Source organism: Octodon degus, unplaced genomic scaffold (genome assembly GCF_000260255.1).
Source record: "Octodon degus isolate 3935 unplaced genomic scaffold, OctDeg1.0 scaffold00212, whole genome shotgun sequence".
In the NCBI taxonomy this organism is placed as follows: domain Eukaryota; kingdom Metazoa; phylum Chordata; class Mammalia; order Rodentia; family Octodontidae; genus Octodon; species Octodon degus.
Window position 1 is genome coordinate 2,539,758 of NW_004524788.1, and position 14,303 is coordinate 2,554,060.

The following is a 14,303-nucleotide window of genomic DNA, read 5'->3' on the forward strand; positions in this document are numbered from 1 at the left end:
CAAACTCAGACCAGGAATCATTGAAGGGAGATCTTTCTGGGGTGGCCTCAGCCTGGTACTGCCTGCTGGCACCTGGCTTCACCAAGGAGCTGCATGCCTCAGTGACTGCCCTGCCAGGCTTGACTCTATTTCCCCCTAGCTCAGAGATCACAGGCTTTGAGAGTTTGGGTTTGAGGAGAGGAAGGAAAGGACCTGAAGCTGGGCCGGTGCTTGACTTCACCCACACCCTGGCCCATGATGCTCCTGAAGGACCATTATGTCTGTTTTGTCTCTGTACTGTATTTCAGGTGTTCACTCTGTGCTCTGGCCTGTCCATGAGTGAAGTATCTTTGGCTAGCCTTTGAATGGGCACCACCATCCTGCTACAAGTGCCTCTTCCAGGGTCTTCCACTCCCCATTCTCAAGTGGGTCTCAGTGAGTATCTCACCCAGGAGCTCCCTGAGCAAGTTTTAATGAAGTCCTGGGAAATCAACCACCAGTGAGCCTTACTGTCTCCCGTGAGAGGAAGACAATGTTTTTAACCTAGAAGCCCAGTGCCTCCTCGGCCTCCCTGAAGTTATATGCTAAATACAACTGGTATTCTAGAAGAAAAAGAGATCGAAGCTTTCCCCAGATCTAAGCCTCCTCAGGGCAAGCATTGCTGAGCAGAATCCAGCCATTTAACTTGCACTCCTAATGTGTGGCAGATTTGTCCAACAGAAGTGTCCTACTTTACTGACCCTGGGCTAAAAGTGACCACCTGCCCTGCCCTGCCCTGCCCTGCCACCTTGTACCTGGTCCCCTAGCAGGGGCCACTGAGATCTGGGTCCAGAGGCCTTGGAGAGAACCTGGCCCACGAAGCTCAGAGGATCTCTACCTGGCTGGGAGCTAAGCCTGGGCTGGGTCCCAAGGCCTTAGAGACACAGAGGCTGAGGGTCTAGCTGCAGGAGCGTGGAGAAAGTAGAAGAGTAGGGACAGTGGGCTCCAAAACGAGAAGGAAAGCTGCAGGGAGCTGGAAACAGCTCTCTTGGGGCAGGTGATTGCCACTTGGAGTCTAGATTGGGCATTATTAGGAGGAAAGTCACTTCCCCAGGAGGGCATTGGCAATGAAGCCCCCCATCCCCCAGCAATGCTCTACTCTTTGCTGTACGGTAGGTGGTCACTCCCACCCTACACCACCCACTTCTCTTTTTATTTCAGTTTGACCAAGCCAAGGGCTTCCCTTGGGTTAGGATCCTGGGGAAGTAGGGATCCTGGGGCATGAGGTCCCATAGGTCAAAACAAAGGAAATGTCCAAATTTCTAGAATCTCCCTGTCCTGCCATAACTCCCAGAACCATCTTCTCCTTCATACAGACTTTTCCTGGTCAGAAAAGTCCGTTAAAAGGTCTTAGTGATCCGGGAAATAAGCCCCCTTCTCCAGGTTCCCGTCCATCCTTCACTCTTCCACTCAGTTGTGGACGGGAAGGAACCTTTCGTCAAATCCCAGACCCACCCGGCCCAACCCAGAGGCCGGGCTAGGGGCAGCCTGAGGTCTTTCCCAGCTAAGGGTCTTGCCAGAGCCATCTCAGGTTGGAGGAGCAGAAGGGGAAGCTTCGAAATGAGCCGCGGCCCCTTTAAAACCGCTGAGCAGGATTTTTTTTTCCCCCTAGCTGTATGACTATATTAGGTGACACGAAACTGCTTGTCGTTCCTGTCAACGAGCCCCCTGGCCCAATGGCAGGCTGAATCCCCCTCCTCCTACCAGGTCCCGCCTCTCTTGCCCCTTGTGCTCATCCTACCTGCTGCCCCTCCACACCCAGAGCAGGAAGGCGGGTGCGCGGGCCGGCGGCGGCACCATGCGGGGAGGCTGCCGTGGGCCGTGGGCAACGCCTCTCTCTGCGGCCCACCTGGCGCTGTGACACTGGGGCTGCCACCATGTTCCCAAGCCCTGCGCTCACGCCCACGCCGTTCTCAGTCAAAGACATTCTGAACCTGGAGCAGCAGCAGCGAAGCCTGGCCGCAGGGGAGCTCTCCGCGCGCCTAGAGGCCACTCTGGCGCCCGCCTCCTGCATGCTGGCCGCCTTCAAGCCGGAGGCCTACTCCGCGCCCGAGCCGGCAGCGCCGGGCCTCCCGGAGCTGCGCGCCGAGCTGGGCCCGGCGCCTTCACCCTCCAAGTGTGCTCCTGCCTTCCCTGCCGCCCCTGCCTTCTATCCTCGTGCCTACGGCGACCCAGACCAGGCTAAAGACCCTAGAACGGAGAAGGAAGGTAAGGAGGAAACTTCTGCCCCATTTCCCTCTCTGGGCACTTTCATACCCAAACCCGGGCTGTGAACAGACCAGGCCCAGGAGGAGGAGGGGGCTCCCGGCCAAGAGCTTGGCACGGAGAGCTGTGGCCCCGCGTCCAGTGGAAGTTTAGAGGAAATGTAAGATTGAGAATATCAGAAACAAACAAACAAACAAAAAAGGTTTTTCCAGGCCTAACAAAGCTGCAGGCCGCTGAGGCCCTCTGATGCGTTATAAATTTTAATTAATTTGTTGTAGACAGAGCAGAAATAGAAGATATGTATATAACAAACGTTTTAAAATCTCATTTGGATTTAGGAGACTTTTAGGATCTAGGGAGAACAGCCAAACAGAAATTAAACACACTGGTGCTCACAGTTGAACAAAGGTCGCGGACATTAGGTAGCCCACGGGGACCGGATTTCTGGGCCCTTTCCTCCTTGTGTCAGTACGTGGACTCTTCGGGAGCAAGGCCTTTGGTTTTAAAATGAGATATACCAGACCCTCGGCAGTATAATGTAGCTTTATATTCCCAGGACAACTTCTGGGGCAGGACTAGGGCCAAGAGTTTCTCGCGAAATGTTAGAAAAGGTAGGGGCTGAAGGTGCCAGGACGGACTGGAGAGCTGAGAAAGGTGGTGGCTTCCCTGCCCCGCAGCCCCGGGGTGGGAGGGAGCCTGGCCTGGACTCAGAAAGGGGTGCTCTGGGGAGACCTGGGCCCCAACGCCGCGTCAGCGCAAAGCCGAGGCTGGGGTCCTTGCACAGTGGCCGCCCGGGAAAAGACTGGTAGGTTTGTCTAACAGCAGAGAAAACGCCCGGGAACATCTTTGGGAGACTGGAACCGATTGCCACCAACTAGAATCCTGCTGGAGTAAACAGACAGGCCAGGATTGGAGGCCCCTGCCAACCCTAGCTGCTCCGGCATAGCGCCAACACGGGGCATCCACGTGTGAGCTTTACAGTACCAAAGGATCTCTTGGCCTTCTGTTTCTTTGATTCCTTAGCTTTGAGGCAAAGTGACCGCCGCCCCACGCTGAGGCTTCCATATTCCTTCAATTAATTTTTCAAGTGTAATTCACCCCCCGAGCATCATCTGATTTTCCATTCTTTGCGATTTGAAATCTTAATTCAGTCTGACTACCAAGACGCGAACTGCCCAGGCAAAGCTTTTTCCGGTATTGTTTTCTAGCGTCTAGGGCCATCTTTGCTACTTGGGCTTTTAAATTTGCTGCACTAATTGTCGAGAGAAAAGCGGCAATGACCATCGGTGGAGCCCACTGCCCTCGGCGAGTGAGCCGAAACCAAACTGGGCTCTCAAGCCAGGAGAGGGAGGCACCCCGTGGGCTCATGGCACGGCGGGCTGCTCGGGACCGGCGTTCTAACCAAGCGTCTCTCTCTCTGTCACCCTTCAGAGCTGTGCGCGCTGCAGAAGGCGGTGGAGCTGGAGAAGCCCGAGGGGGACAACGCCGAGAGGCCCCGAGCGCGCCGGCGGAGGAAGCCTCGCGTGCTCTTCTCGCAGGCGCAGGTCTATGAGCTCGAGCGGCGCTTCAAGCAACAGCGGTACCTGTCCGCTCCCGAGCGCGACCAGCTGGCCAGCGTGCTGAAGCTGACGTCCACGCAGGTCAAGATCTGGTTCCAGAACCGGCGCTACAAGTGCAAGCGGCAGCGGCAGGACCAGACTCTGGAGCTGGTGGGGCTGCCCCAGCCGCCACCGCCGCCCGCGCGCAGGATCGCCGTGCCAGTGCTCGTGCGCGACGGCAAGCCGTGCCTGGGAGACTCGGCGCCTTACGCCCCTGCCTACGGCGTGGGTCTTAACGCCTACGGCTACAATGCCTATCCCGCCTACCCCGGCTACGGCGGCGCGGCTTGCAGCCCGGGCTACAGCTGCGCCGCCGCCTACCCGCCTGGGCCTCCCGCGGCGCAGCCCGCCACGGCTGCCGCCAGCAACAACTTCGTGAACTTCGGCGGCGTCGGGGACTTGAACGCTGTGCAGAGCCCCGGGATTCCGCAGGGTAACTCGGGAGTGTCCACACTGCACGGCATCCGAGCCTGGTAGGGAAGGGAATCGCCTGGGGCGCCCCGACCCCTCCCGCACTGTCTCTGGAGGCAGGAAAGGCTCCCGCCGCAATCCTGCGTCCCTCGAATTTCACGGTCACTGCTGCTGACGCCTCGGAACGTTTCCCACCGCCGTAAGCCTCTGTCCCCGAGCGAGCGCTCGCACCCAGGCTGCGGTGAGTGATCCTGCAGCCGCCGCCTCGGTAGCCGCCTTCGGGTTCTCTCCTGGCGTGCCTGGCCAGCACCTCCTACGGACCGGACCGAACTGGAGACCGGGAGCCGGACTCGGAGGCCTAAGGTCCCTTCCCGAGCCTGGGCCGGGCGCCCGGGTCCTTGCTCTCTTGCCGCTGCCCACCCACCCGTATTTATGTTTTTACCTGTTGCTGTAAGAAATGAAAACCCTTTCCCATTAAAGTGAGTGCGCTGACCATACACACGTGCTTCTTTCCGCTTTGCCTAGGACAAAGGCTGTTGTTCCTCATTTTAGGTGCTTTCACTGGACAAATTGATATTTTTTTTTTCAAACTGATAATATTGATGACAAGAACTAACCCATTCTCGGTCCCTTGTCCTAGTTTTGAGTTTAGCAGCTGAGACCTGGTGAGATTTAATGACTTGCCACCAGCAGATGGCTAGTACTAGTAAAACTCAGGTTTGCTTCTCTCTCCTTCCAGAGAGGGAGGACACCTTTGGCCTCAGGTCCTGGACCCTAATATGCACCCCATACTGCTTGCTGCAGGGCCTGGGCACTAAATGCAGAGCCAAGGAACCTGGGCCCCGTGCTACTGGAACAGCACTAACTTGTCCTACTTAAAAGAATGCCTCAGTCTGTCTTACAGATGGAAAAGCCAAGAACTAGTCCTGGTTGAACATCCCTGACTCTGCTGCTAAGGGAAGGAATCCTCCTAATAGAAGCACACTGGGCCTGTCAGGGCCAACAGCTGTCCAGCTAGGCTGGGTTCAGAGCCCAACCCATAGGGGTATCCTGCAGACAACACTCAGCTCCTAACCTAGACCACAGCAGTTCACCTGGAGAGGGAAGAACCAGTGCTAGACACTTAATTTCACCATAGCTAACCCAGATTCCACTCCATGAATGTTACTCTTATACAGTACCAGTTTTACAGGTAGCAAAACAGGCTTGACAACGTCAAGCTAAAATCTAGTTGTGGAGCTTTTGATTGCACACCTCTGTGTTTGTTTGTTTCTGGTACCAGGAATTGAATCTACACTAGGCAAGTGCTCTACCAGAGTAGAATGTTGGGATACCCACCTCTTGTCTCTATATCCCACTATTGGGATGGAAACCTTGGCCATTGCATTGGGCTACATCCCCAGTCTTTCTTCCCAGGGCCCTTTTATTGTAAGAAAGGGCTTCACTAAGTCCATCCTCCTTCCTGAGTATCCTAGACTGCAGAAATTACAGGTCTGCAATGAAGATAGCAAGAGCATCTCACTATGAGCCCTGGTTTCACCAGTCCCTATGCTCAGCCCTGACCTCTTCTATCCCTGCTGCCCAGGAAGAGAGGAGATAGGGAATAATGCAATATTCTTTGGAAAGGGATGAGACCAAGTGGGAGGAATCATAGTGCTGGGCTGGCTTTGGGACCCTTGGAATATTGCCCTAGTGCTCACAAACAAAGCAAAATATCATAGTGGAGTCCAGGGACCCAGTGCTGCTCCATGCAGCCCTGACACCCAAGAGGAATTGCTAAGCCAAGCCTGGCACAGGAGCTGACCTGCTGCAACACTGGAAACCCAGCAGCCTCAAGATGTCTCTGAGTCAGGCGCCTCCACAGGTAACTGCTGCACTGCCCTGTCCAACCCCAACCCCTTTGGGAGAAGGGGAGTCCTCAGTAAGTGGTGCTTTTGATTAGGGGCCTCACTGATGCCTGGTGGGATAAAGGATTGTGGGTTGGGCTGTGGAGGGAGGTGGAAAGGGCTGAACTCAAAGTCTGGCCAGGAGCCCCTGAGTGGGAATTTCCTCTGCCACAAGATCCAAGGGGATATATAAGCCTGCTGTGTGCCAAAGCCACGCTCACCTCCCTCCAGCCACTGTGACCATCATCACAATGGCTCCATCTCATGGAGGGGGCACACTGAGGAGCTCTTAGGCTGCATCCCTGCAAACAGCCTAACCCACACAACCCGGGAAGCCTCCTGCCAGAAGTTACCCATATTCCCACTTTCAGGGAAATCAGTGAATTTGCAGAAGGTCCCCTGGGTTCTGCATATAGGCCAGTTTCTTTCATCTTACTTTTGTCTGCAAAAACATTAGTAACAAAATTTCTTTCATTTAGGGTAAAAACTTACCAGCACTCCTTGTATTGGTTCTGAGGATTCAACCCAGGACCTTGTACAAGGTAAGCAAGCTAGGCGTCGCTCTACTACTGAGAGACCTTAGGAGCCCTTGAAGTGCCTCTCTCTGTCACCCAGGGCCTCCATGTGCCTTTGTCACCCACTCATAAAAGGAAAGCAACAGCTGTCTGCCTTCTGCAAAGGGGTTTCCAGAGGCTGGGACTCCAGGACAAAGTGCTTTGCAGAAGTTCTCTAACCTAATCTACCTTCATTTGTAGCCCCGGGAGCGAAGAAGTTATCAATGGTCAAGGTCACCGGAAGGGCGGCAAGGAGCACTGAATTTATGAAGCTGCCCGCCCTTTGAGGTGACTCTCCAGTGCCCCAGAGTGGAACAACCCCATTGTCAGTGGAGTGAGACTATGCAGCTGGTGGAGCTTGGGCAAGTGACACCCCACAGCAGGCAAGCCTGCGTCCTCTCACGCTCCAGGCCTTGGCTGCTTCCATGGCCAAGGTCTTTAGATCTGCAAAAGTGGACTCCCAGGGAGAGTGGGGGTAGGGAGAGAGAAGTACCCTAAACCAACAACAACCCTGCTTACATAGACCCCTCCCATTAAATCGATATTGTGTTGTTTTCCACTTTATAATATAAATGCCGCCACCAGGTAGGAAAATTAACCAGTACAGAAACCCAGGAAGCAGAAAAGACCTCCACCTCCGTGGTGGTAAAAGCGCTTGGATATTGGGGTGGCGCAGGCTTGGCCTCCACATGCCGGGTTGCCAGAAAGGACACAGGGAACTACAGAACTACTGGTTCTGCTTTCTTTTTAGTCAAACAAGCTCATGTGCAGGTTAAAAATAATTCTAGATAAATAGTGGTCTGTATTTTTTAAAGGCTCTGAGTCTGGGTTGGAGTGGTTCCCTCAGCACAGCACCGCTGTCGCGCTCAGCCAGGAGTGAGCTGTGGCTGCTGCCTGGTGCAGCCCTTAGCCTGCTGCTGTCCCAGCCGGGCCTCCGCTCTCCTCCTGGTCGCACCAGATTCATTTCCTCAGATCATTCCTAATCTGCAGGCATAGGCTCTGGCCAGATCAGAATCGGTTTCTACGTCAAGTATCTGTATACTTGCTTAGGAACTGGTTGCTCAGCACCCCAGGGGGTGCCAGAGTCCCCTGAATATTGGCGGTGAAGATCTTAGACATTCATCCTGTGCTCAGCTTGCTGCACAGGGTCACTCCAGGCCCTTCATTTCCTCCTGGAAACATTCTGGGGCTGAGGCCTGTGCAGGGGAGGGGGAGAAGGGGCTCCATCCTGTGCTCACTCCTTTAGGAAAGGAGGTCCCAGAAAAAAGGCCTATGACCTAGAGAGAGGGTACTTGGAACTGAAGCCAGAGGCTGCTATACTGCTGGGCTACATGTGTCCTTTGCCTTTATTTTTTATTTTATTTTTTTTTTATTTTAAGATAGGACTTAGGTAAATTGCCCACATCAGCCTCAAATTTGTGATCCTCCTTCCTCACTTTGTCAAATGGCTGGAATTACAGACACGAGCCCCTTGAGCCTGGCTAGATTTTACTTCTTCATCACTCAAACAACCCCAAGCACTGTCCTGAGCTGTTTACAAGTGAGCCCATTTAATTCTCTCTTTTTTTTTTAACATTTATTTACTTATTTATTTAGTGTGTGTGTGTGTGTGTGTGTGTGTGTGTGTGTGTGTGTGTGTGGCCAGCTCAGCCCACCAGGGGGCGAGGCTGGCTGGCATGTGGTGCTGGGGGATCGAACTGTGGTCCCTGTGCTTTGCCAAGCTTGTTCCAAGTAGATGCTTTAGACCACTGAGCCATCTCGCCAGCCCATTTAATTCTCTTTAATTCTGAAATCAGCAAAGGAGACAGATGTTGAAGTCATCTTAAGCCCAGAGAGGAGGAGAAATGTGCCTGAGGCCACACAGCTGGGCAGTGCCAGAGCTTAGTTTCAAATCCAGGCAAACCAGCTCCAGTGCCTGAGAACACAATGCCAACTCACACTGGCTTGGGGTTAGCAAAGTGCGTGCCACACACCAGGAGATGTTTGCTAATTGATCAAATAGTAAGTAACATTACTCCGGCTTCTTGGAGCATTTCTATGTGCTGGCTCCATACAAACTCATAAGATAGGAACAAATTTCCTTGAGCAGGAGCAGAATCTCAGCGGGGAAGCCCAGCAGCTGGGATCCCTGCGTGGCAGACTGTCGTTTTTTGCCCACTCTGCTGTTTCTCAGAGGGCAGTTTGCTCCAGGCCATGGTAAGCAGTGAGAAGATCTGACAGACAGGTCACCTAAAGCCACCACAAACCCCCCACCTGCTCCAACTCACAGCTGCATGAGATAACAGTGTGAATCACCGCCTGACATCTGTCAGGGCTTACTTTGTGCCAGGCAGGACTAAATGCCAGCCCTGCAACTCTCCTTCTGTTGTTCTCCAAGGAGGACATTGAAACTCAGATGAATTGAAGTCCTCACCCAACTAAGGCCACTCCAGTAACCCAGAGTACGGGTCGCTACTTGAATCCAGATCTGTAGTTCCCAAACTTCCCTGAAGACACCAACTGCCTGGGGACTAAACAAGCCCAAGCCCCTGTCTTCCCAGCTCCCTTCAATCAGACTCCTCAGGCCCAGAGCCCCTACCACTGCATTGGTGGTCAGGCAGTCTTCTTCAGTCAGCAAGCTGGAGAACTGAAATTTTCCAAGGCCCTGTACACATTGGGCTCTAGTGCTTGGGTGTCTGGGAGAAATTTGGAGTTGGATTTGCATGTCCTACTCTTCTATCTCAGGGATTCTGTGCTTCTTTGCTGTAGCCCTAAGAACTGGGGCAAGATAGGCAAAGGGATAAAAATTAGAAAGGGCCCAGCTGGAGAGGGACACAGAGAGCCAGGTATCTCCAACTATAAGTAAAAGCAATGCCTGGGCCCGTGCAGCCCAATTCCCACCAGTGCTGCCTCAGAGAAGAGATGGATGTGGATGTGGATACTATTCAGAGACAGTTGCGTTTTTGTTTTTTTTTTCCTTGATACTAAACTCCACTATGGAGTCCTACAGGATAGGAAGTGGGGGTGAGGCCAGCCTCCAGGGCAGCTCACTCACAATAGGCAACACTCTGTATGATCATCTAGGCCTTGTTTCAGCTGTTCAATGTGAGCTCCACACTCATGAAGATGAAGAAATGGGGTTCAAAATGATTTTGTCGTGTGCCCAGTTCCCACAGTGGGGAAGCAGCCAAGCTGAGTTCTAACACTAAACCCTCTTTTTCCCAATACACCCCCCCACCCCACCCCCGCCAGCTATTCCAACCCAGGTTAAACTCCACGTGGCAGAAACTTCAGCTGGCTCAGCATAGCCCCACCCCTGCTCCCCAGTTCCCTGGCATAGGGAAGGTACCTCTACAGAAGCTACCTGCAAGGGGGATCTCACCAGCAATGGTCACACCAGTTGCCATTCAGTCTCACTCTTCTGGAGCCCTTCATAAATCCTCGGATATTCCCAACAACAGAAAACAGGATGACCTTAGATTTCTTCTACAAATGAAAAAGAATGCTTCTTCCTTTTCCTCAGCTTCAGACAAATATGCTCAATTGTCACCATATTTATCCTCACTGGTGCCTGTTCCAATTCTTTTCCATCATCCAGCTTTCCTGACCATCTAGTACAAACACCTCAGAAGTATTTTGGGGAGACATGAGCTTTAAAATATAAATAAAGAATTGATAGCTTAAAACAATCATAAACATCTAGATTCAGTGGAATCCCAACCTGTTAATAGTCCTCTGTAACTTTATATGAAAACTAGAACATTTGCATGGAAGAACAGAGGCCTAAGAATACCCAAGACAATCGTAAATAAAGAAAATGAGGTAGAGGGTTCTTCTTCTATTCCTTCACTCTCTGCTTCCTGGACACTATAAAGCTTTGGTAATCAATACAGTGTGACACAAGGGCAGATAAGCAGACCATGTTATGATTTACGTGTAGATGTCCCCCAAGGGGCTCATGCACTCATAAGAGCTCACTGAGGGAGGGGCCTGGAAGGAAACACCTCACTCCCCAGCTCCTTCCTTCACTCTGCTTCCTGGACACCATAAGATGAGCTCTTTCCTCTGCCTAGGCCCTTCCCCCATGCCGTTCTGCCTTAGATCCACAGACTGAAATGCCTACAAACTGAGCTAAAATAAATCTTTCCTCCTTTAGGTTGTGGGTGTCAGACACTGGGTCTCAGCGATGAGAAGGCGACTAAGACAGACCCAGCATGTGCACTGGAGGGCCCACCATCAGAACTACACATCAACAAGTTCTGACAATTTGGGAGGGGGTACCAGGAATAAACTCAGGACCTCACACACTGCGCCACTGAACTATATCCCCGGTCCCCTCACAGACTTCTTTTTTTTTTTTTTTTTTTTTTTTTTTAACAAGAGCACGAATGCACTTTTATTGTCCGTTAGTTTAAATCCTTGAGGGGTACAGCATCACAAGGATTTGGTGTTCGATAGCCTTAGCAGGAAGGTTGCTATGGAACTTGGCACGAGCCATGCTGCTGTTTCCCTGGGCCCGAGTTACTTTTCCCCAGATCACTCTGGTTTTATTTGGGGTGCCACCTGGAGTCACTGTGTTATTTTTCTCTTTGTACACATAAGCACATCTCTTGCCCAAGTAGAATTCTGTTTCATCCCAGGCATAAACACCTTCAATTTTAAAAAGAGCTGTGTGCTCCCTCTGGTTCCAGAGACCCCACTGATAGCCAGCAAAAATGGCCTTGCACCACAGTCCTCCAGACATATTTGCCTTTTAGAAGTCCTGTTCCTGGAAGGGCTCCCCAGACTCCAAGATGATGGAAAAAGCCTGACAGACTATTTTTAAAGTTACGTTTAAAGTGAAAGAACAAGGTGAAAACTGTATTTCCAGTAGGATTTCAACTAAATAGAAAAACCCATTATGTATAATTATAAATTATAATGCATGCTATACAATCATATTTTTTTTTTTTTTTTTTTTTTTTTTTTTTTTTTTTCCTTTGGTGGAACTAAGGATTGAACTCTAGCCGTTGAGTTTGCCAGGCAAGCACTTATTCTACTGAGCTATCTCCCCGGCACCATCTCAAATTATCTAATCACCACTTTTTATAAAATATTACTGAGCCTGCTGTGCCCTGGGCCTCTCAGAAGCATATGGCCACTTGGGGCTCCCAGCAGTTCTGTGGGGTGGACCCAAGTGCTGTTGAAACCTAGGAAAGCAACATGAAGTGCACCAGCTGAGTCACCAAGCTTGGCCCTCTCACCCTGGGCTTGTGTTCAGCGTGGTGCAGATGGGGCTGTCAGGCAGGAGCAAGAGAGAAAATACTGCAATGTGGGCCTGGCCAAAGGCACCCTCAAACTTACACCGGAAGAATCTCCTAAAGACTTGAAATAGTTCATGCCTGGCCTGCCATAGGGTTCCACAGAGAGGTCAATGCCCGTGATCTCAAATTTATACTAAAAGAAATGATTGTCTTTGGTGTCCTACTCTTTCAACCCATATAATTCAAATTTTTATTATAATTATTAGCACCTATCCACCGCACAAATTAATGATATTGGCTGTGGCATTTCCACACTGGTATATATCACGTATTGATCACAGCCACCTCCCTGCTGCCACGCGTGGTCCCCTACTCCAGCCCCCCCCCTTCACGCCTCTTGCCATGCCTCTTCTACTTTCAGGTCTTCTTCTTTCTTTCTCCCTCCGTGTTCTCACATATGAGAGAAAATATGTGATGCTTATTTTTCTATCTCTGGTTTATTTCACTTTCACTCCAGTTCCTTCTATTTTCCTGAAAATTATGATTTCATTCTTTTGCATGGCTAATATTCCTCTGTGAGTGTGTGTGTGTGTGTGTGTGTGCACATGCGCATATGTGTTGACATTTTCCTTACCCTTTTATCCTCTGATAGGCCTCTGATAGGCATCTAGGCTGATTCCATAGGCTGGTTGTCATTAATCGTTCCAGAATAAATACAAGCATGCAGCTATCTCTTTTATATGCTGATTTCCCTTACTGAAGATATATACCCTGGAGTGAAATAGCTGGATGTTTCCAGTAGTTACATTTGTAATTTATGGACTAAAAATTGTCCAAATAGTCCATTAGTACAGCTTTCTGTGGTGTCTATGTTCCCTCAACAGTACATGAGAGTTCCTTTTCCTCACATCTCCATCAGTATCTTTTATTGTTGTTTGTGTATTTGTCTCTCTGAGTATGTTTGTTTGTTTGATACAGGGTCTCATTGTTTCCCAGGTTGATCTGAAGCTCTGTGGGTTCAAACAATCCTCCTGACGCAGCCTCCTGAGCAGCATGGACTACATGTGTACCTCATCACCCCTGGTTTTGTTTGCTTTGCTTTGCTTTGTTGTAATAGTAGATATCCATTTTAACTGGGATGAGGTATAATTTCATTGTAGTTTTGACTTGCATTTCTTTGATGGCTAGAGATACTGAGGTTTTTTTGTTGTTGTTGTTGTTGTTTGTTTGTTTGTTTGTTTGTTTGTTTGTTTTTGGTGAAACTGGGGATTGAACTCAGACCCTTGTGCTTGCCAGGGAAGTGCTTATACTACTGAGCCATCTCCCTGGCCTGATACTGAGTTATTTATTGCCCATCTATAACTCTTTTGAGAAGTGTCTCTTCAAGTCATTTAACATTTTTAATTGAATTGCCTGTTTCTCAGTTGTTAAAATTTTGAGTTCTTTATATAATCTGGATATTAATCCTCTGTCTAAGGAATATTTAGCAATGATCTCTTCCACTCTGTAGGCTGTCTCTTCTCTCTGCTCATTGATGTGCAGAAGTAATTTAGTTTGTTGCAATCCCATTTGTCAAGTTTTTTTTGTTTCCTGTGCTTTTGGAGACCTACCCAGGAAGTCATTGCTTATACTATATCTTCAAGTGCTCCCTAAATTTTCCTCTAGTAGTTTCAGAGCTTCAAGTCTTACACTAGGGCCTTTGATCCATTTTGATCTGAGTTTTGTACATGTGAGAGATAGGGATCATTTCAGTTTTCTGAATGGATATATGAATATCCAGCTTTCTCAGCACCATTTGTTGAAGAGATTGTCCTTTCTCTTTTGTATTTTGCCCCCACGGGGAGGAATCTGTTGAAAATCAGTTGGTTAAAGATATATGAATTTGGGAAAAAACGTATCTCTCTTTCCCATCTTGCAAGATGGAGGGTGAAAAACTGAGAAGCCAGACACTAAAGAAAAGAAACCCAAAGCCAAGAAGGCTGCTGCCAGTGGTACTGGTAAAAAGGGTAAGGTGAAGAAGGCAAAAAAAGTCCAAGAAGGGGCAGCCCCACTGCAGCCGAAATCCTGTCCTCGTTAGAGGAATTGATAGATACTCCCAATCTGCTGCTATGTATTCCAGAAAGGATTTGTACAAGAGAAAATACACAGCTGATAAATCAAAGCTTGAGAAGAAAAAAGAGAAAGTTCTTGCTACAATCACAAAATCAGTTGGTGGGGATAAGAATGGAGGTACCCGGGTAGTTAAGCTTCAAAAAATGCCTAGATATTATCCCACCTGAAGATGTGTACCAAAAGCTCTTGAGCCACAACAAGGAACCCTTCAGTCAGCATGTGAGGAAACTTCTAGCTAGCGTCACTCCTGGAACCATCTTGATCATCCTCACCAGGTGTCACAGAGGCAAGAGAGCG

At 50.1% G+C, this 14,303-nt stretch overlaps 1 protein-coding gene and 1 pseudogene across 1 annotated transcript; one reads left to right on the forward strand and one right to left on the reverse strand.

Annotated features, from left to right (window-relative positions):
* Positions 1-947: 947 nt before the first annotated feature.
* On the forward strand, positions 948-4,729 carry Nkx2-5 (NK2 homeobox 5). The gene is made up of 2 exons (XM_004644834.2): positions 948-2,226; positions 3,655-4,729. Exons 1-2 carry the CDS (start codon positions 1,896-1,898, stop codon positions 4,296-4,298), a joined length of 975 nt encoding a protein of 324 aa, XP_004644891.1. The 5' UTR covers positions 948-1,895; the 3' UTR covers positions 4,299-4,729.
* Positions 4,730-11,062: 6,333 nt separating this feature from the next.
* LOC101581499 lies at positions 11,063-11,395 on the reverse strand (annotated as a pseudogene).
* Between the last annotated feature and the right edge of the window lie 2,908 nt (positions 11,396-14,303).